This window comes from Tachyglossus aculeatus, chromosome 4, assembly GCF_015852505.1.
Source record: "Tachyglossus aculeatus isolate mTacAcu1 chromosome 4, mTacAcu1.pri, whole genome shotgun sequence".
Classification (NCBI taxonomy): domain Eukaryota; kingdom Metazoa; phylum Chordata; class Mammalia; order Monotremata; family Tachyglossidae; genus Tachyglossus; species Tachyglossus aculeatus.
Genome location: NC_052069.1, coordinates 16,037,824 through 16,061,040, shown reverse-complemented (window position 1 = coordinate 16,061,040; position 23,217 = coordinate 16,037,824). Strand labels below are relative to the sequence as shown.

At 41.8% G+C, this 23,217-nt stretch overlaps 1 protein-coding gene across 3 annotated transcripts in view; it reads left to right on the top strand.

Annotated features, from left to right (window-relative positions):
* BOD1L1 (biorientation of chromosomes in cell division 1 like 1) overlaps nt 1–23,217 on the top strand; it is a 76,068-nt gene that overhangs the window by 39,262 nt on the left and 13,589 nt on the right. Inside the window, exons 11-22 of one of the 3 annotated variants that reach the window (XM_038745949.1) lie at nt 1,344–1,408; nt 5,051–5,132; nt 9,191–9,228; nt 10,324–10,411; nt 10,758–10,831; nt 12,740–12,824; nt 14,078–14,145; nt 15,884–15,968; nt 16,964–17,037; nt 19,615–19,690; nt 19,767–19,801; nt 23,117–23,162. In XM_038745949.1, the coding sequence (XP_038601877.1) occupies nt 1,344–1,408; nt 5,051–5,132; nt 9,191–9,228; nt 10,324–10,411; nt 10,758–10,831; nt 12,740–12,824; nt 14,078–14,145; nt 15,884–15,968; nt 16,964–17,037; nt 19,615–19,690; nt 19,767–19,801; nt 23,117–23,162 (816 nt within the window). Of the gene's footprint in view, nt 1–1,343; nt 1,409–5,050; nt 5,133–9,187; nt 9,229–10,323; nt 10,412–10,757; nt 10,832–12,739; nt 12,825–14,077; nt 14,146–15,883; nt 15,969–16,963; nt 17,038–19,614; nt 19,691–19,766; nt 19,802–23,116; nt 23,163–23,217 lie in introns of all 3 variants that reach the window. The other 2 variants (XM_038745950.1, XM_038745948.1) reach the window with 2 other exon arrangements.

Here is a 23,217-nt window from a genome sequence, read left to right as displayed (position 1 = left end):
AGGAGAGTACCTTTACTGAGATGAAGGAAATGGGAGGTTTGCTTGGCAATGCAGCAAGATGGCTTATTGACTTGGGGATAGTGACTCAACTGGATTGTGAATTTAAAAAACCCACCTTGCAAGCAGGGAAAACATCTACCGATTCCATTGTACATTATTCTGCCAAGTGCTGAGTTCAGTGCTCTGCATGTAGTAAGTGCTCAGTAAATACCGTTGATTGATTGAGCTGCCCGAACAGGAATGAGTACACAGTGATGATGATGGTAATTGTTAAGCACTTACTATGTGCCAAGCACTGTTCTAAGCACAGCTGTACCCTCCTGTTGTGACAGAGATATGTCAGAAGGATTCTCACCCTGCATTTGGATTGAATTGGAAGAGCATGAATTAATAATTAATTAATTAATTAATTGGAGATTCCAGGCCAAGAGTCATCGATGGGTTGCTATCTCTCTTACTCCCTTACCCAAAAGTTAGGCAGGGTTGATCAGTCCCAGAGGCAGATAGGAGGAGACCTTCCGCCCCATATTTTTGCTCCTGTGTAAACAGTTTTGTCATTTCTAATCTGCCCTTTGCTCCTCTGTCGCTGTCCGGGACGAAAACCTTCGATTTGAACCCTCGCTCATGGAGGCCTTGCAGATCCTCTAGGAAGGGATGTCATTTGGCTACATAACAGAGGCCTTAGGAGGTCCTTGGATAAACACGAAGTAGCTCTATTATAGGTTGTGGGGTAAGGAAGGAGATAATTCTGCTAAATCTAAAGGACTTCTTGGGATTCTCCCCAATAGACAAACATATGCTAAATCATAGCAACCATACAGGATTTAAAAAGAAAAAGAAGTGAATCAAATAGAAAAACAGACAGCCTTCTAAGTTAATGATCCAAGCACAGGTGGCAATACTGTCAGAGAACTCTAAAAACCCTGGACCAAAAGTTTACCATTTCAGGTGCAGATTTCAGCTGTTCTCGACAAAAGCCAAAATGGCATTTAAAATAATGAACCAGACAGTCATGAGTGAGCTAGTTTATAAATCAGTGATATTTTGAAGCTGTAAGTCATCACATGATCAGTTTTACAGTTAAAAAGATGAATTGCTGCTATGCGGTGAGCTGCGCAATCATTAAATAAAACTTCATCAGAAAAATAAGTTGAATAATTTCATAGTCTCTTATCCAGTTCCTTTCACAAAATTTTTTTTACATAGAATTTTCATAGATAGAGAAATGAAAATCTTCAACAATGTTTTGCTTCCTGTTAATTTCACTCTTCTGCTTTTATTTACTATAAGACGTATTACAGAAGTAAATTCCTTAATCGTTTTAATGTTTTGGATTTTGTTAGGCAATGAAGAAACTCTCCCAGAAGGTTTGGAGGAATTGGAACTGAAAACTAATTTGAAAACTGAGGTATAGTTCTAAATTGAAAATCGTGAAAGTTCTGTTTTACCTTGTGATACTTTGAAATTTAGACAATATCGCACCGATCTCTGCTATATTTGAGAAGTCATTGCACTCCACAATATTTCATAGGAATTCAGTAGACTGAGGTGAAATTTTATGACATTTCACTTTACACTGTGTTCTCTCAGTTAATTTTAAAAAGGATTTGTTATATATGTTTGTACATATTTATTACTCTATTTATTTTACTTGTACATATCTATTCTATTTATTTTATTTTGTTAGTATGTTTGGTTTCCTTGTCTGTCTCCCCCTTTTAGACTGTGAGCCCACTGTTGGGTAGGGACTGTCTCTATATGTTGCCAACTTGTACTTCCCAAGCGCTTAGTACAGTGCTCTGCACACAGTAAGCGCTCAATAAATATGATTGATTGATAGGAACATCAATATTCAATACCCAGTTAGGGGGTAGGTATTACCCTTCATAGATGGCACTGATAGCAGTACCAATCCATCAGTCAGTCGTCTTTATTGAGCACTTACTATGTGCAGAGCACTATAGTAAATGCTTAGGAGAGTACAATAAAACAGAATTAGCTGACACATTCCCCGCCCATGATAAGCCCATAATGTTTTGATGTGTGTATATATAATTGTATTTATTCATACTAGTGCCTGTTTACTTGTTTTGATGTCTGTCTCCCCCGTAATAGACTGTAAACCCGGTGTGGGCAGGGATTATTATTATCAATAATAATAATAACGGTATTTGTTAAGCGCCTACTATGTTCCAAGCACTGGGGTAGATACAGAGTAATCAGGTTGTACCACATGGGGCTCACAGTCTTAATCCCCATTTTATGGATGAAGTAATCGAGGCCCAGAGAAGTGAAGTGACTTGCCCAAAGTCACACAGCTGACAAGTGGAGGAGCCAGAATTAGAACCCATGACCTCTGACTCCCAAGCCTGCGCTCTTTCCACTGAGCCACGCTGCTCTCTTTCTTGATGAATTGCACTTTCCAAGCGCTCAGTACAGTGCTCCGCACACAGTAAGTGCTCAATAAATTTGATTGAATGAATGAGCGTACAGTGTAGATGGGGAGGCAGACATTAATATGAAGAAGTAATTTATAAATGTAATTTAAAGATATGTACGTAATAATGATGGTATTTGTTAAGCACTTACTATGTTCTGTTCTTTGCTGTGGGGTTAGGGGTAGGGCAAAGATCAAATGTCCAAAGGTCACAGATTGAAGCGTACAGAGGGTGCAGAAGGGAGAGCGAACCCAAGGAAAAGAGGGTGGCTTCAGGGAATGCATCTTGGAGGAGATGGGACCTTAGTAATGCTTTGAGGGTGAAGATAGTAGTGGTCTGTCGTATGTGGAGGGGGAGAGAGTTCCGGGCTAGGAGAGATGAGGTCAGGACACAGTGAGTAAACTGGCGCTTGAGGAGCAGAATGTGCAGGCTGAGCTGTAGTCGGCTGTGTGACCTTGGGCAAGTCACTTAACTTCTCTGAGCCTCAGTTACCTCATCTGTAAAATGGGGTTTAAGACTGTGAGCCCCCCGTGGGACAACTTGATCACCTTGTATTCCCCCCAGCGCTTAGAACAGTGCTGTGCACATAGTAAGCGGTTAACAAATGCCATCATTATTAGTAGTAGTAGTAGTAGTAGTGGATTAGTGAGATGAGGTGGGGTGGGGCCAAGCTGACTCAGTGCTTTAAAGCCAACGGTAAGGAGTTTCTGTTCGAGGCGAAGGTGGATGGCCAGCCTTCGGAGGTTCTTGAGGAGTGGGGGAAAAGTAAACTGAATTTTTTGTGGGTAAACGATTTGTGCAGCAGAGCAGAGTAAGCTAGTAAGCCCTAGACTGTAAGCTCGTCAGGATCAGCCTGGTAGCCGTTCGGATGGAGAGGAAAGGGCAGATTTTAGCAGTGTCGTGAAGATAGAACCAGCAGGATTTGGTGACAGATTGATTACCGCTGTTGGGTAGGGACTGTCTCTATATGTTGCCAATTTGTACTTCCCAAGCGCTTAGTACAGTGCTCTGCACACAGTAAGCGCTCAATAAATACGATTGATGATGATGATGATTACGTGGGTGGAGTGAGAGAGATGAGTCAAGAATAACGCCAAAGTTATGGGCTTGTGAGATAGGGCCAGTAGTGGTGTTGTCTGCAGTGAAGGGAACGTAGCCACTGTCAAATCAAGGAATGACAGTAGGTTCACAGTCTTTAACTGGGAAAGATTCCCATGCTGTATTATACTACTCAAAGTTTTCACTTTAGAAAAAAAAAATGTTCAGTAAGCTTTATAGATCTGGTAATTCTACTTTTTAAACTAAACCATTTCCTCCCTCCAGATCTCAAATAATTGAGAAAACCCATTTTCTAGCAATTTTTGAGTTTTTCAATGTAGAGAATAAAGAAAATAACATCTCGTCAGTTGTTAAAAGTACCAAGTCAAGTCCTAGTCACTCACTAAATGCTGTGTGGACTGACAGCCTAAAGTCTTCAGGCGGCTCCAATCAATGGTATTTATTGAGTGCTTACTATGTGCAGAGCACTGTATGAAGCACTTGGGATCAACGCTTAGAACAGTGCTTAGCACATAGTAAGTGCTCAATAAATACCATCATTAATAATAATAATAATAATAATGGCATTTGAGTGCTTACTATGTGCCAAGCACTGTTCTAGTGCTGGGGAGGTACAAGGTGATCAGGTTGTCCAGTGGAGGGCTCACAGTCTTAATCCCCATTTTACAGATGAGGTACCTGAGGCCCAGAGAAGTTAAGTGACTTGCCCAAAGTCATATACAGCTGACAGCAGAGTCAAGATTTGAACCCATGACATCTGACTCCAAAGCCCAGGCTCTTTCCACTGAGCTACGCTGCTCCTCTTATTATTATTACAATGCAACAGAATTAGCAGACGCATTCTAATCAACCATATTTATTGTTTATTATATGCACAGCACTGTACTGAGCCCTTGGGAGAGTACAACCTAACAGTAAGCCAGAGTTGGTATAAACTTTCCCTGCCCACAGCGAGCGTACAGTCTAGAGGACAAGCTTGTAGGATCAGTCAGCCATCCTTGCAATGAGCCTGAGCAAAGAACCCCAAAGCTAGCGCCTAGACAAGGAACTTGGGAAAATTACCTTTTGATAATTAACAGGTAATGGTGGTCATTATAAATTCATATTATAGGGACTGGAATAGCATTAATGATAGTGATTTTTTGCCCTGTTTTTGGCAAATGGGCTCTTCTCTTTTAGAGAAGCAGCGTGGCTTAGTGGAAAGAGCCCGGGCTTTGGAGTCAGAGGTCATGAGTTTGAATCCTGGCTCCACCACAAGTCTGCTGTGTGACCTTGGGCAAGTCACTTAACTTCTCTGAGCCTCAGTTACCTCATCTGTAAAAATGGGGATTAAGACTGTGAGCCCCACGTGGGACAACTTGATCACATTGTATCTTCCCCAGTGCTTAGAACAGTGCTTTGCACATAGTAAGCGCTTAACAAATGCCATTATTATTATTATTATTATTTTATGCTCTGTGAAGAAATTATTTGCTATTTCTGTTTGCATTGAGACGGCTGAATTCCATTTGTGAAGATCAGATGCATTGTATGTTTTTATTCTCTGGCTCTAGTCACCGGTGCCTTCAGGAAAGGAGGAAGACCATTTTGAAGAACCACCAGAAGATCTCTGTGGAAATGGAGGGAATGGACTAGGTAATCTTGCTGTAAACCTTTGGGAGCATTTTGTGGGTGATTCATCTTTTGATGCACGCCTCCTTTTTTGTGGAAGCCATTCTCCTGAAAACTATATATTGTTCACTCCCATTTCAAATACTTCATGAGAAAACTGTGTGCTCCTAGAATTTTACAACCTTATTCTGTTTCTGACTCTCACAGGCTCTCTTGTTTTGGGTTTGAGTGTGATGCTTCCAAATAGCCAAACAGTGTCCCTGACCAATAGTATTTATTGATCATTTACTACGTAGAGAGCATGGTACTTATCAATGCTTAAATATTTGATGAGAGTCACTTTCTAAAATTGGGAATAGAAGATGATACTATTCCTTGCATAAAAGTTGAGCAGAGTTGATGCCTTTGCTGTAAATTAATTGAGCACTTTCCTGAATAAAATTCCCTCTTTTGAATCACATCGAGAAAGAGGAATTGATAAACAGATTAGACCAAAATTATAACTTTATTCCTTTAATAGAGTTAGCGGCTCTCAGGATTTTCAAATATTCAGACCAGTTTCTTTGTTAAATGCAGAAAAGGGGCTATTCAGCATTGAAAAATCCTGTTGGATAAACTTAGTCATGAGAGAAGCAACACTGTTGACAGCATCATCTGTGAAGAGGAAAAATACCATAGCAATAATAATGTTATTTGATAAGTGATAATTAGGGGGCAATCCTTATACTAAGCTCAGTCTAAGTAAGAGAAGAACAGACAAGGAAACAGGTACAGAGAAGTGAAGTGACTTGGCCAAGATTTCCTAGCAAGCAAGTCGTGGAGCCGTGGTTAGAACCCAGGTCTTCTGATTCCCAAGCCACTAGGCCATGCTGCTTCCCTTCAGCCTATATCTAGAAAGACTAATATGATTCTGTTGCATTAAGCATGGAATATTTTTAGGTGGAAATTCTCTTTAGAATTTCCGAAGTACTCCTTTTTTTGTTATTGTTCAGTCATTTTTAAATTCCCGAATTTTCCCATCAAGAAAGTAGGCTTCAACCCTTCAGATTGTAAACACTTTTGTGTCTGGAACCACTATATTTGTCTTTCACTGTATTTGCCGAGCACGAGTGCTGAGCACACAGCAAGTGCTCAATAAATACCTTTAAATAGTTCAAGTGCTATATTTATTAACTTTCTGGATTCACGAATTTAAAGGAATTTGCCTACACTTACTATGAAGTAATATAATAATTGTGGTGTTTGTTAAGCGCTTAGTACGTGCCAGGCACTGTACTAAGAGCTGAGGTGGATACGAGCAAGTCGGGTTGGACAGCAGTCGCTGTCCCACGTGGGGCTCCCAGTCTTAATCCCCATTTTACAGATGAGGTAACTGAGGCACGGAGAAACGAAGTGACTTGCTCAAGGTCACACAGCAGACAAGTGGCAGAACCGGGGTTTAGAACCCAGGTCCTTCTGGCTCCCAAGCCCGGGCTGTATCCACTAGGCCAAGCTGCTAAGCCTAAGCCATTTGCAGTATTTACCACCTGGTAATTGAGAGCTGAGATGTTACGGGACAGATGCAGTTCATCTGAAAGAATGGTGTTACGAATGAACCTTCTCCTCTGCATGTTTTAATGCGATGGCGTGATAATCTGAGGAAAATGAAAAGAGGTCATGATCTCAGTGGCAAAGATTCACTCAGGTAAAATGCCATTTCTGTTCCATCAGTTGTTCAGTTTCAGCAGAAACTGGGAAGTTGAGTGAAGTTGACTACATTTTTGCCCCTGAAAGTATACCCACCAGCTCAAAATGGAGAATTTCGTTGTAACCCATACTGTATACCTTTTGTAGATAAAATCCTGGCATTGAGGGATTTAGCTCTCTTTGAATTTTATCTGTTGGGATAAAATTCATCTCCAGACTGTTAGCTGCTTGTGGGCAGGGAATGTGTCTGCCAACTCTGTTGCTTTAAATTCTCCCAAGTGCTTAGTCCAGTGCTCTGTACATAGTAAACACTCAATAAATATTATTGATTGAGGGGTAAAAGCGAGCCCAAGAGCATCAACTTAAAATCTGAAGGGTTTTTTTGTATAACCTAATCGTTGTACCGCTTTAAATACTTAAGTTTAGTTTTTATCCTCTCCAAGTACCCAGGCTCACAGCTACCCTTGAATTTCGAAAGGTGATGAGGACATGGACTTGAAAGCAGATCTGAGCCAAGTATTCATTTTTTCAGTAATGTCTGATGTTAAAATAAAAATTAACTTATGTTGCAAACTTGTACTTCCCAAGCGCTTAGTACAGTGCTCTGCACACAGTAAGCGCTCAATAAATACGATTGAATGAATGAATGAATGAACTTCACCCTTTAGGTTAATGTTACCCATTCCTTTGTACTTTTCCTTCATTTGCTCATCAGTGGGTCATTACAAGACAGTAGGGTAGTTACTGAACAATTTTGATAACTGTTAAAATTTATGTCACAAGAAATGATCTGAGGAACTTTTGAGTCCTCTAATTATTTTATCATTGAATTTTAACTTGATTTTATTGTGTTGCTTGTGTATTGCCCACCACCACTTGTTGACTAGGGATCAAGGCCTGGTTTTCTTGTAATTTCCTCAACATTTGGCACAGTGGTTGCTTAGTAATCAATCACAAGAAGAAGGAATTGGCACTGCCTGAGGATTCATTGCATGACTCGCAATCCTGGCATTTTCAAGTCCTGGCTTTTCAAAACGCTTGGAACTTTTCAGTTTTTGAAATGAACTTTAGAACTATCTAAGGCTGAGTTGATTCAACTCTTTCAGTATATAAAGTAAGCGACAGATGAGAAAGTTAGTACACATTGTGGGATTTTAATACCTGTTGCTTAGATGAAATCTTCATGCAAAAAGGAAGATATCTAAAATAACTATGCATTTTTGGTCACTGTCAAGTATGACTAGCAAGCCTGGTAGTATAAGATTCTTAAAATATAAACTAAGTGGTGGTACAAATTCTTCTATAGTGTGGGGGTTATGTTTTTGACTGAGAGAAACCTTACGTTATAGAAAACACACCTTAATTACTGGTGCACACATGAACATAACTGTTTCTCCTGAAGTCATTCTCTTTCTAGCCAGATACTATATCAAAGGAATATAGTTCCTAATTCCATTAACAATGCTCCATATTAAGAAAGAACTGATTGCACTTTTCCAGTTGAAAAATAGCAAATCAAAGGGTAAAGGTGTGAAAGCAAAGTCTTATTCTTAGTGTAAAATCCTTCATTCCATCAACGGTATTGAGCACTTTGTGGGCACTGAGCAGTGTATTATACAGTAGAGTTGATAGACACGTTCCTTGCCCACAACATGTTTGCAATCTAGAGGAAAAGACAGATATTAATATAAATTTATTCTATTTATTTTATTTTGTTAATCTGTTTTGTTCTCTGTCTCCCCCTTCTAGACTGTGAGCCCACTGTTGGGTAGGGACCGTCTCTGTACATTGCCAACTTGTACTTCCCAAGCGCTTAGTACAGTGCTCCGCACACAGTAAGCGCTCAATAAATACGATTGAATGAATGAATATTAAAATAATGTACTAATAGGGGAAATGGGAGAGTATAAAGATGTGTCCGTCAGCATTATGGGCTTGGGGTTGGAGTAGCTGAGGAAGTGATTAGAAGATGCAGATCCAGGTACGTAGGTAACATACAAGGAAGAGCGATTAGGAGAAATGAGAACCTAGGTAAGGCTTCTTGTTGAAGTTATGATTTTAGGAGGGCTTCAAAGATGGGGAGAAAGGTGGTCTTCTGAATATTAGTGGGGAGTGACTGCGAATGTAGAATGTGGAATTCTTAAGTTGCTATTTAAGATATTTGCATTAAAAATAGACATCATAAGTTACCAGTCTTCACTGTGGGCTGTAGCATCTATACCATATATGTTATCACCCCTGCAGTATCACCCCTCCACACACATTATATTGCAGCATATATATGCTTTATGACCCAGAATCCTTTGAGGCTTGGTTCACCTCCAAGGGTTGAGATGATGCTAGGTTTCCTTATTTAATTTTGTTTTTGTTTGTGTGTTTGTGTTTTAACACAGTAGAACCAGGGAAGAATCCAGCTGCGGCAAAAGAATCAAATGTAAGATCATTTTGTGTGTTTGCATCTGGAGGTATTTAGAATTAAAGTCTGTGGGAAGGGGCAAGGTTGCTTACTTTTGCATCACCTTTTATATTGTAGAAATAAGTTAGGTTTTGGTCACATTCACATTCAAGTTCAGATTGAAATTTGCATGTTCTGTGGGGAAACTTAGTCACCTGAAGTATTTATTGACCCGAGAAACCCTTTTGAATTGCGCACTCTATGCCTTTGGCTTGGCTCCATTTTTCAGTCTCTTTTGAAAGACTTTGACTCTTGTTTTGACTAATTGGGCCTTCTGAGACATCAAACTGAGCAAAAAGTAATATGTCCACCAGTCAAGAGAATGTTGTTGCCCTTTTGATACCTTTGATAAAATCTGAAATGTTTATTACCACCAGTAAGATTGTAAATTGGGGTGTGATATAGAGCATTGTAAAAGGACACATGAAAGTTTGAGAATTAAAACTTTGATGATGAAAATAGATTTTTGAAGTATTGGAAATGCACTAGGCTAGCATTTCTCCTGCACCTTCCCTTCACTCCTCCCTCTCCCCGTGACCAATTTGCACAGCGTTTCATAATCCGCCTTTGTGAATGAAGTTCTGAATCCCACCCCCACTGTCACCATCTCCAACTGCCCTTTTCTCTGAGCATCTCCTTTCCTGGCTAAAAAAATTGCCACAACTTTTGTCTTTTTGTTGCAGAGGTGATCTTAGAGCGCAAGAAATCACAGAAATTGATTGGTCATAGGGTTGTTTTGACATAAGATCTGCAAAAGGAGGAATCTCAGATGTGAGGCAGAACCTCAAGGGTGTAGGATGATAAAGGGAAAACTGGGGTAGATATCCAGGGACCTCAGGAAAGCTCCATATTCTACATCATTTTTTGCTCTGATTATTGTGAAGAAATGCTCTAGAGTAATGATCCATTTCTCCTCAACAGAGAGCCTTATCGAGTCGAAAGAGGTAAAAGAGGCTTGGGGCCCAATTAGCCTGTTAGTATTCATTAAGCAACCAACAGTTATGCCAGGTGTTTTTCTCTTTTGCCTATAAATGCTTTGTGATCAGTTTCTGTCATGCTTTTATTTTAATTTAGGCTAAAACCTTAGACCCACAAACAAATGAAGAAACTCACAGTTGCAAGGAAAAAGCCAAATCTCTAGAAAGCTCACAAGATGTCAAAGGTAATTATGTTTTGTAATGCTTTCTGTATAGGTCATTAAAGTCTAGGTTAAAGCAACACTGTAATTCTTTTAAGTGAACTGGATCTATTTCGGGCCAATAACCCTTAAAATTTCTTAGAATTATATTCTCTGAATTTCCTGTCCATGAACTTTACACTTCACAGCTTTAATCATTACCCCATGCAACATGCCCAAAATGCCTGGATTCTCTGCCTCGATGAAACTTCACTTGATTTTAGTGTACATTCATTCTACATTATCTACCTCTCCTTAAGCATTTTTACCCACCAAATAAAATATTTTTCAAAATGTAGTAATTGGTCATTTCTATCTATTCATGTTTCAGAATATGTGCCTTGCAGTAAAGCTCACATCCAGGAAGCTGTGAGATGCCCCACTCCTAAAAGAAAACTTGAAGAGGTAGGTTTGCATTCGAATTGAAATTTTGAGCCTCACAAACAAAAATTGACTAACTGTTGATAGAGACCAGATTTCTTATTTTAAAACGAAATGACGTAGATGCTGACAGATCTGCTCTGTAGTTTCTGTCGTGTCCTTATATAGACTATTTTCGCAAGCCAGCTATTTTAGCAACCATCCATCCACACATCAATATATTCATTTGCACACCTAGGAAAAGGATCTAATGTTTAAAAGCATGATCGGCAGGTGCAATGAAAAATATCTGTCTTTAAAAAAATAAGAAAGAAAAAAATTTGGGAAACTGAACTATGTTCTCTGGACCCAAAACCATTCGGCTCTTTTTCATGTAATACACAGATCCATTTCAGGAGCAAAGTGAAACTGTAATATAGGTACATCGTTCAGATACAGTCTGATCTAATCAGTCAATCAGTGTTGTATATTGAGTGCTTACTGTGTCCAGAGAACTGTTCTTAAGCACTCGGGAGAGTACAGCAATAACAATAATAATAATGATAATAGTGGTATTTGTTAAGCACTTAAATGTGCTAGGCACTTTACTAAGCGCTGGGGTGGATACAAGCAGATCGGGTTGGACACAGTCCCTGTCCCACTTGGGGCTCACAGTCTCAATCCCTATTTTACAGATGAGGGAACTGAGGCCCAGAGAAGTGAAGTGACTTGCCCAAGGTCACGCAGCAGACAAGTAGCGGAGCCGGGATTAGAACTCAGGTCCTTCTGACTCCCGGGCCCATGCTCTATCCAGTAGGCCAGGCTGCTTCTCTACAGTAGAGCTCTAGCCTGTGAGCTCGTTATGGGCAGTGATTGTGTTTGATGTTATATTGTACTCTCCGCAGTGCTTAGTACAGCGCTTTGCACACAGTAAGCGCTCTATTAATGCATTTAATAATAAGATGGTAGATATCGTCCTTGCCCACAAGGAACTGGCAGTCTAGTGATATATGTATATATGTTTGTACATATTTATTACTCTATTTATTTATTTTACCTGTACATATCTATTCTATTTATTGTATTTTGTTAGTATGTTTGGTTTTGTTCTCTGTCTCCCCCTTTTAGACTGTGAGCCCACTGTTGGGTAGGGACTGTCTCTATATGTTGCCAACTTGTACTTCCCAAGCACTTAGTACAGTGCTCTGCACACAATAGGTGCTCAATAAATACGATTGATTGATTGATTGATAGTGAAAAAAAAGTCTACAGGGGAAGACAGACATTAAAATGAATTACAGATCAGGGAATACTAGAGTTTAAGCACACATTCCTATGTACCGTGGGGCTGGATTGAGCATCAGGGTGTTTAAGGGGTACACAGTGGAGTTCAGAGTCGACACAGAGGGGCGGGCAGCTAAGGGAAATAAGGACTTAATCAAGAAAGGCCTCTTGGAGGAGGTGGGATTTGAGGAGGGTTTGGAAATAGGGAGGGTGATGGTCTGCCAGACATGAAGGGGAAGAGAGTTCCAGGCCCAAGGGAGGAATTGTGGCACAGTGTTACTGGTAGAAGCAGCAGGGCCCATTGGAAAGAGCACGGGCCTGCGTGTCAGATGAATGTGGGTTCTGGTCCTGGCTCTGCCATTTGTCTGCTGTGCGACCTTGGGCAAGTCACTTAACTCCTCTGGGCCTCTGTTCCTTCATCTATAAAATGAGGATTGAGACTGAGGCCCACGTAGGACAGGGACCGTGCCCAACCCGATTATCTTGTATCTACCTCAGCACTTACAACAGTGGCTGACACATAGTGCTTAACAAATGCCATTATTATAATTGTTATTATTATTCACAGCTATACTTAAAATCATTTTTGAAGCTGTCTTTCTTTTGGATATGTCTAGTATAGCCTTCTGTACTCCATCTCTGTCTTTCCTTTTCTTCTGTGAATTACAGGTAGAAATCTCCTCCCAGGAAGAAGAAAGTCAGCCACCTGAACGAAAAAGAAAAAAGCACACCCTCTCTGATGAGAATGATTTTGGTAATTGAAATTACTGCCGTGGACTGTTTGCCTCTTAGTTTTTAGGTTTTTTTGTTTGTTTAAAGAAATCCCTTTCCCGATTCACATGTCAAATTCAGCAGTTGTGTCTCGGTAACTGGAAAAGAATTTTAAAGGAAGGGGATATGGAAAAATCAAGCCCACATGCTGTAGCCAATGATTTTTCGTTAACAGTGACAGCGAGATAACCATGATGGTAATGCATGCAATTGCTAGCCCCTAACTTTGTTTTGCTGGTGACAGTCCTTCATCTGTTATCATCAGTATTATTTACCGAGCAGCATTCTATATGCAGAGACCTGAACTAGGGATATGGGGGAATAAAGAATGGGTGAGGCTCAGACCAGTCTCAAAGACTTGGAGAACCCGTGAAAGAAATGGATTGTCGTGCCTGGGGTTTGTGCAGCACCACTCCTGTTCTCTTTCCTGCTAGGGTGCGGAGGATAACAAGCGGAATGGCTGGTGGGGGCACAATGCATTGCCAAGTGCCTGCAAAAATCTTACATATAAAACCTACTCATTGTCATAGTGACCTCAGCATGAGTGCCTACTGGCAAACAAGCAGTTGCCAGGGTAGCCACCTCGGTAGCCGCTGCAGCCTTGGCCACCCAAATTAGGCAGGAGTTTTCATAATTCCTGCCAGACCTGTCCCCTGGGATGGCCTAGGCCCAGCAGATGCTTCCTCCTCCTGGCCATTTCACCTCCCCTGTCACCCCCACGGCTGTCGAGCCTCCTGCACCCCTACCTGCGTTCCCACCTCTCCTAGATTCACCCAGGAGTGAGCGGAGAATCTGCTGGTACCAAACTCTTGGTTTTGTGAGAGTGGCCCACAACAGAATTCGCAGCTTCATATTTTCTCAGCTCAGAGGAACCCCTGTACCTAGGCAAAGACAGCCAAAGGACACTTGCACGATAGACTGTGAGCCCACTGTTGGGTAGGGACTGTCTCTTTGTGTTACCAACTTGTACTTCCCAAGTGCTTAGTACAGTGCTCTGCACACAGTAAGCGCTCAATAAATACGATTGATGATGATAAGGAAGGTCTGTACACCCTCTCTGGCTCCTTGTCCACCCGTGCCCATCTGTGACCACCTCTAGACTCCTCAAATGGAGAGGAGGCCAAGAACACCTGCCGGGCTCCAGTGTGTATTGGTAGCTGGCCGGGTCAACGCAGGCTAATGGGAAAATGAGTCCAGATGGAAGGTGGGGCTCATTATCTACCAACTTTCTTGCAGATGTCCCGGACTCAAGGAGAGAAGATAGACAAAGTCAGTGCTCTGAAGTAAGCCCACCAGTTTTACAGGTATTCTCTACGCACTGCCTATTTTCCCCCACTTGGGTTGCCTCGGGGCCATCGTTGTGACCCCTGAATATTTCTTCTCCAGGATAAATGAATGAAGGCTGAGTTCCATTTAGTTCTTGGAGAGAGGCAGAATGTGGTGAAACACCCTCCCACTCCTTTTCCGGAAGACCTGAAACCACCCTGCTACTTTATCATATGCTGAAACCATCCCCATACTGAAACAATTGTTGGTGGTTCAAAACCATACCACCTGCCTCTTTTCTCTCGTTTCCAACTATGTCATTGTCTACCTTCCTTCAGCAACCCAGAGCGCGCACTTGGTTCCTCTGGTGCTAACCTTCCCATTGTGCCTCCATCTCGCCTGCCTGGCCGCCGACCCCTGGCCCATATCCTGCCTGTGGCCTGGAGCACCCTCCCTCCTGAAATCCCACAGACAATTACTCTCCCTCCCTTGAAAGCCTTCTTGAAGGCACATCTCCTCCAAGAGGCCTTCCTAGACTGAGCCCCCCCTTTTCTTCTTCTTCCACTCCGTTTAGTGTCGCCCTGACTTTCTCCCCTGTTCTTCCCCCCTCCCAGCCCCGCAGCATTTACATCCATGTCCATGTCGAAGCAGCGTGGCTCAATGGAAAAAGCACAGGCTTGGGAGTCAGAGGTCATGGGTTCAAATCCCAGCTCCGCCAGTTGTCAGCTGTGTGACCTTGGGCAAGTCACTTCACTTCTCTGTGCCTCAGTTACCTCATCTGTAAAATGGGGTTTAAGACTGTGAGCCCCACGTGGGACAACCTGATCACCTTGTATCCTCCCCAGGGCTTAGAATAGTGCTTTGCACATAGTAAGCACTTAACAAATGCAATCATTATTATGCCTTTAATTTATTTATTTGTACTTTTATCTGTTTCCCCTCCTCCCCCAAACTGTAAGCTCATTGTGGACAGGGAATATGTCTGTTTACTGTTATATTGTACTGTCCCAAGCTCTTAGTACAGTGCTCTGCGTACACAGTAAGCACTAAATAAATGTGATTGAATGAGTGAATACTAGTAAAGCATGGCATAGACTGTGACTTCTAGACTGTGAGCCCACTATTGGGTAGGGACCGTCTCTTTATGTTGCCAACTTGTACTTCCCAAGCGCTTAGTACAGTGCTCTGCACACAGTAAGCGCTCAATAAATGCGATTGATTGATTGATTTTATACTGCTTTGCTGCCTGGTTTATCTTAGTGCACCATTTCAGGCAAATTTTGCTCACATGGTAGTTAGCGATAATAGTAATAATAATTGTGATATTTAATCTCTTGCTTTGTGCCAACCACTTCACTAATCACTGGGGTAGAGCCAAGATAAGCAGATCAGATACTGCTCCTATCCCACATGAGGCTCACAGTCTAAATAGGAGGGAGAACAGGTATTTAATCCCTGTTTTACAGATGAGGAAACTGAGACACCAAGAAGTTAAGTGACTTTCCCAAGGTCACACAGCAGGCAAGTGGCAGAGCTGAGATTGGAACCCAGGTCTAGGCACTTTAACTTCTTGCTCACAGAAATTACAGCTGGGTTTTGTGTACTCTCATTAATGTGATTGATATAACACAAAAATGGAGGAGAAAGAAAAGCGCTTTGAAATTTTCCAAAATGGAATCACAAAACAGAGGGGAAAAAAAATTGAAGTAACTAAATTGTTATGTGACCCACTTTTAAAAATGTGCGTTCTCATTCCTTCTTTTCAACTCTGAACAGGAAGGGCATTATGAAAGTACAGAAGAAATCTCCCAGGAAAGTGTAAAGAAAAGTAGCACTGTTTCAGAAATTGTAGCAGATAAAGGTAAGCTGAATATGTTTATCTCTGTCTTAAATTCTTGAATTAATTTAAGAAAACAAAGGTTCTTGGACAATCCGTAGCTATTCAGTTTATCACCGTTCTGAACTACCTAAATTTTAATAGGTTTAATATATTCATTCAGTCGTATTTATTGAGCACTTAACTGTGTGCAGAGCACTGTACTATATATAGAGAGAGGTTTAACATATTCATATTCTCTTTAATAGAGAGGTTTAATATATTTATTCAGTCATATTTATTGAGCACTTACTGTGTGTAGAGTACTGTACTATATATATATAATTTTGGTTAACAGTCAAATATATATATACACATACAAATTTATATATAAATACATATAAGTGTGTGTGTATAAATATATACATATATATATCTATATATATCTATATCTATATATATATGTGTGTGTGTGTTTTATCGGTATTTAAGCGCTTACTGTGTGCCAGGCACTATACTCAGTGCTGGAGTAGATACAAGCAAATCCTGTTGGACAGAGTCCATGTCCCAAGTAGGGTTCACAGTCTTAATCCTCATTTTACAGATGAGGTAACTGAGGCACAGAGAAGTTAAATGACTCATCCAGGGTCACACAGCAGCTGAATGGTGGAGCTGGAATTAGAACCCAGGTCTTTATGACTCCCAAGCCCATGGTCTGTCCACTAGGCCATACTGCTTCCTCCCACGGTGTCACTCATACATGAGCTCCAGTGCTCTTGAGATTGCTTTAATTGTTTTATATTAGAATCCAAACTACTCCTAAGTGGTGCTGATACAAAATCATCTTGAAATAAAATCACACTAATTAAAGTGTAGATGTCTCAGTGAAGAAATAGGATTTTAGGTGTAATCAGGCCCCAGAATATTTCTTACATAACATGCTGAAGCGAGTACCAAGTGTGAGGGCTAATTTTGGTTAACAGTCAAATCAAGTTATGCTTTGTACTGAAGTAATAACTCCAAGTTGTGTATTTCTACAGGTGAGTCTATCGTCATGGAATCTACTGGTGAAAAAGCCGCGCAGAGTGAAGACACCAGTGTAAAAGTGCTAGAGGCAAGTACAGTTGCCCTTCCTTGATTATTAGAATGAATCCCTCATATTCGGATTTTTTTAATTTTGCCTTCAAGCGTACCACCCTCCAAGTATTAGAGCAAAAAAAGCTATTGAATATGTCAAACTAAGAGCATTTACCGTAATCTGAAATTAAGCAAGCTTTGGTTCTGCTGAACCAAATTAATCAACAAATTCCAGAAGTGAAGGCTTCCAGAGAAAACAGTGCTTCTGCTTCTGATGTTTAAAATTATTCATTCATTCAGTTGTCGTTAATTGAATGCTAACTGTGTGCAGAGCACTGTACTAAACGCTTGGGAGAGTACAGTATAACAATAAACAGATACAGTTTAACACACATAGCTGTAATTACGTTTGTTCTGATGATTTTGACACCTGTCTACATGTTTTGTTTCGTGGTCTGTCTCCCCCTTCTAGACTGTGAGCCCGCTGTTGGGTAGGGACCGTCTCTATATGTTGCCGATTTGTACTTCCCAAGCACTTAGTACAGTGCTCTGCACACAGTAAGCGCTCAATAAATACGATTGAATGAATGAATGAACATTCCCTGCCCACAACGAGCTTACCGCCTAGAGGGGGAGATAGACATTAATATAAATAAATTCGAGATTAGTACATAATTAAAAAATATAAATTTGGACAGAGTTAGGACAGGCATCCCCGGGGTAATAACCACTCCGCAATACATGCAACCCAGGGTTACATCTTGCACTGTTGGCTGATTTACCTCCTCACGTTTGCCCCGCCTTCCTACCTTGTCCGATAATCAGTCAAGCCTTCCCTCATCCCAAACCTGACCCCCTCTGACCTGTAGTTCCCTATTTTTCACCCCTTACTCCAGTAAAATTTTTTGCTTGTTTTACATTAACCATAATGCTGCCAGCGACTGCTTCAGCCGACTGAACACGGCCGCTGCCAGAAACTGATTGTAGCCGCCGCCCCTTCCTTCCTACTTAGACTCCCACCTCCCCACCCCAGAGCCACAGAACAGGACAGGGAACAGGGACAGAGTGGATTGTGCTGTGCACACAGTAAGCGCTCAATAAATACGACTGATTGATTGATTGAGCAGAGGGGGTGACTGACAGCAACACCCACCCCTCAGACCCCATCTCTGTTCCCGAGCTTTGGGGCAGGGAGTTTGGGGTACAAAGCAGGAAGGGAAAGGGCAGTCACATTTGCACCAACTGCATTTGACATTCATTCATTGAGTCGCATTTATTGAGTGCTTATTGCGTGCAGAGCACTGTACTAAGCGCTTGGGAAGTACAAGTTGGCAACATATAGAGACGGTCCCTACCCAACAGCGGGCTCACAGTCTAGAAGGGGGAGACAGACAACAAAACAAAACACGTGGACAGGTGTCAAGCCATCAGAATAAACAGAAATAAAGCTAGATGCACATTATTAACAAAATAAATAGAACACTGTGGTCAGTTAAAAATTACTGAATTGCCAAGAGGTGATGAGGCAAGGCAGGGGAACAGGAAAACCGCTGGGAATAGAGGAAAGCACAGGAGGGCAAATGGGAATAGCGATTCACAGTGCAACCATTTCTTCAAGGAGCTTAAACCTGAGGTGATCACCTGGATACAAAACTGCTCGTGGGCGAGAATCAGGTCTAGCAACTCCGTTGTATTGGACTTTCCCCCAGGGCTTAAGTTTCAGTGCTCTCCATGCACTAATCACTCAGTACAGCGTGGCTCAGTGGAAAGAGCACGGGCTTTGGAGTCAGGTCATGGGTTCAAATCCCGTCTCCACCACTTGTCAGCTGTGTGACTTTGGGCAAGTCACTTAACTTCTGTGGGCCTCAGTTCCCTCATCTGTAAAATGGGGATTAAGACTGTGAGCCCCATGTGGGACAACCTGATCACCTTGCATCCTTCCCAGCACTTAGAACAGTGCTTTGCACATAGTAAGTGCTTAATAAATGCCATCATATTATTATATATATTACAGAGCGTCGATTGATTGTGGAACCTGTTGTGTTCTGGTTGTTCATTCATCCAACCGTGTTTACTAATAATAATGGTATTTAAGCGCTTACTCTGCGCCAGGCATTAATTGAGCGCTTACTGTGCACAGAGCACTGTAATGAGCACTTAGGAGAGTAAGATATAACAGTAAACAGACACATTCCCTCCCCACAGTGAGCTTGCAGTCTAGAGGTAGGTGTTCTCAGTTACCAGTGGTGCATAGACCTGAAAGATTGACCAGAGTCAAAACATGGGAGGTTCATCCCCACCACACTGATTAGCATCCAAGTCCAAAATTGCAAGAAATCTGATTGGTTTTAATCAAAGGCCATCAGCCTAAAGGCAACTGAAAAAGGAGTTTTCTCTAAATATTCAGTGAAGTCTCACATTTGACCTACATAGCCAATTTGTACTTCCCAAGCGCTTAGTACAGTGCTCTGCACATAGTAAGTGCTCAATAAATACGATTGATGATGATGATGATGATAAATAAAAGGAATTTTGATGTATCATTTTCTTAAATTAGTATATTTCTGATTTGGGTAGCTTTTAGGAGCTCTTTTTTTCTTGTACTTTTTTTTAGGAAGATCAGCCTGTTGTAGTTAAAAGGAAAAGAGGAAGACCTCGCAAGTATCCCCTCGAAGATGCCCTGAAAACTAGTAAGTAGACTGTATTTTCAGATCCAACAAAGGAATGTTAAAATTGGTTTTCTAAGTTAATTATTTTTTCTTTTAGAAGAGGACTCAAAAACAGAGGCAGCTGTTGTAAATGTAAGTGTTTCAAAAATATTTTCTTCAGGTAGCTAACGTTATTTGTCTTTGAATTTGCCAGGTAAAATCCCTGCAGAAATCAGTGAAACTAATCCTCTGCAATGGGAACTCACTATAGCTATATAACTATATAAGTTATGTAACTTATATATCTTATATAACTTACATAACGTGTAACTTTATCACTGTATAAGAGAAGCAGCATGGCGTAGTGGATAGAGCACGGGCCTTTGCAGTCAGAAGGTCATGGGTTCAGATCCCGGCTCCACCACTTGTCTGCTGTGTGACCTTGGGCAAGTCACTCACTTCTCTAGGCCTCAGTTACCTCAGCTGTAAAATGGGGATCGAGACTGTGAGCCCCATGTGGGACAGGGACTCTGTCCAGTCTGATCTGCTTGTATCCATGTAGTACAGTGCCTGGCACATAGTCAAGCGCTTAACAAATACCATAATTATCATTATTATAACACCGTGTTCCAGTCCATTTGTCATTTATCTTGTTGAGGAGGCATGAAGTAAGACAACTTGACACCTGTCCACGTGTTTTGTTGTCTGTCTCCCCCTTCTAGACTGTGAGCCCCTTGTTGGGTAGGGACCGTCTCTGTATGTTGCCAACTTGGGCTTCCCAAGCACTCAGTACAGTGTTCTGCACACAGTAAGCGCTCAGTAAATACGATTGAATGAATGAATGAATAAGGAACCCATTTAGATGCATGCAGCTCTCACCCAAAAGTTGGTGAACCACATCTTTTTTGTTGGAGAGACAGCTTGGGAGCTCCCTGCCTCCAGTCTGTTCCCACATTCTTTCAGTCATATTTACTGAGCACTTACTGTGTACAGAACACTGTACTAAGCTCTTGGGAAGTACAGTTGGGCAACAGATAGAGACAATCCTACCCAACAACGGGCTGACAGTCTAGAAGGGGGGAGACGGACAGCAAAACAAAACAAGTCCTTAGTTCCTTACTCCCATTTACAGTCCTTTCTTCACCCTGCTGCCCAGATGAATCTTCTTCAAAAAATATTCAGTCCTTGTCTCCTGACTCCTCAAGAACCTCCAGTGGTTGCCCATCCACTTTCTAGAAACTCCTTACCATTGGCTTTAAAGCACTCATTCACCTCGCCCCCTCCAATCTTAGCTGCCGATTTCCTACTCCAACTCAGCACCCTGACTTCTGATTTCGCTCTCCTAATGCCGGCCATCTGACTGTACCTTGATCTCGCCCATCTCTTCATCAACCCCTCTCTCTGGCCTGGATCTCCCTCCTCCTTCATGTGTGACAGCCCGCCACTCTCCTCATCTTCAAAGCCCTCCTAAAATCATATCTCCTCCAAGAGGCCTTCCCTTTGGCATTGCCTCTTCCCACCCCCACAGCACTTATGTACATATTTTTTTTAATGGCATTTATTAAGCGCTTACTATGTACAAAGCACTGTTCTTAAGCACTGGGGAGGATACAAGGTGATCAGGTTGTCCCACGTGGGGCTCACAGTCTTCATCCCCATTTTACAGATGAGGTAACTGAGGCACAGAGAAGTTAAGTGACTTGCCCAAAGTCACACGGCTGGCAAGTGGTGGAGCCGGGTTTTGAGCCCATGACCTCTGACTCCAAAGCCCAGGCTCTTATTATGCTGTCTGCCTCTCACACTAGACTGTAAGTGCCTTGAGGGCAGGAATCGTGCCTACCATCTCTGCTGTAGAGAGGCAGCATGGCCTAGTGGATAGAGCGTGAACCGGGGAGTTAGAAGGTCATGGGTTCTAATCCCACCTCCGCCACTCATCTGCTGTGTGACCTTGGACAAGTCACTTAACTTTTGTATGCTCGAGTTACCTCATCTGTAAAATGGGGTTTAAGACTGGGACAGGGACTGTGTCCAACCTTGTATCTACCCCGGCACTTAGAACAGTGCCTGGCACATAGTGAGCACTTAACAAATGCTATCATTATTCTTGCACACTCTCAACTGCTTAATGGAGTGCTCTGCACACAGTAAGCCCTCAACAGAGGCCACTGATTCTGTGTTGAGTTTGGCAGCTTCAGAAGTTCATTCATTCAGTCGTATTTATTGAGCGCGTACTGTGCGCAGAGCACTGTACTAAGCGCTTGGAAAGTAGAACTCGGCAACAGATAGAGACAATCCCTACCCAACAACGGGCTCACGGTCTAGAAGCGGGGAGACAGACGACAAACTAAAACAAGTTGGCAGGCACCGATAGCATCAACATAAATAAATAGAATTATAGATATATTCACATCATTAATAGATGTTGCCATAAAGACTTATCTAAAAGTTGCTGCCACTGCAGAGTTTCAACAAAGTTGAAGTGAAGCAGGAGCTGCGGGTGACTTTGAGGGGCAGGAAAGGAGTCTGAACAAGTGTTTTTGGTTTGAGGGGAAACTTTGGAGCTGTAATAGCTTGATTAGGGTGTATTTTCTCAATTTTTTTTTTTTTGCCACAGTAATTTCATACCCAAGGGCCTAACTAAAACAGGTTGGCATAATTTGAATAAACAAGCACCCAGACAAGGAGGGAAGATGACGGAGGGAGATCGAAAGCACTCAGTACTGTGTTCTACACGTAGTAAGCACTCAGTAAATACCGATGATGATAATGAGGAGGAGGTTTAGTTGTGTAAAACTCAGCTGCCGAAGCTCCACCAGATGAAATGGGCAAGCGAGCACAGGCACAATCATATTTATAGATCACTTACTCTGTGCAGAACACTGTACTACGCTGGACAGAAAGCTTAAAAGAGTTAGTAGACACGATCCCAGCCCTCAAGGAGATTGCTTTCTAGTGGAGGTCCAAAGACCATCACCATTACAAGTGAGACGGCCCTTATCATCAAACATTGGTTAATAAGGGCAAACGCTAATTTCCAAGAAACATTTTCCCTCTTTCCCTACACTTCCACCCACAACTTACTCTGACTGCCACAGTCTCTCAGGTCTGAGCCAAGGCTTTCACATTGCCTCCAGGTGTCTAGAGGTTGAACTTCAAAAATTTGATGAGCTACAGCTATGACCTTCCGGGCTATGAAGTTAACTCGATTACCTTGGCAGTTACATTTCTCTTGTTTCTCTAAATTATTTAACCCAGTCTGTCTATTTATGAACAAAAAGTGGATGCACTTCTGTCGGGTAGAGGTGTTCAGCTAAAAAATTTGGTATGAAAAATTTGCTTCTTGCATATTTCATTTTACAAGAGAACATTCACGTTAGAGTATCTAAAACCTTCATCGGATTTACCTCTTCCCTGGGCATGGAATTTTGGTAGAATGTTCTAGTTCAAATTTTCTTTTTTTCAATGTAGACCCAACAATCTCCATCTGGTGGTAAAGGGAAGATAACCGCCACAGGTAGGTTCCTGCAGTATTCCTCTGCCCTAATACAAATGTAATTTGGGAACAGGGG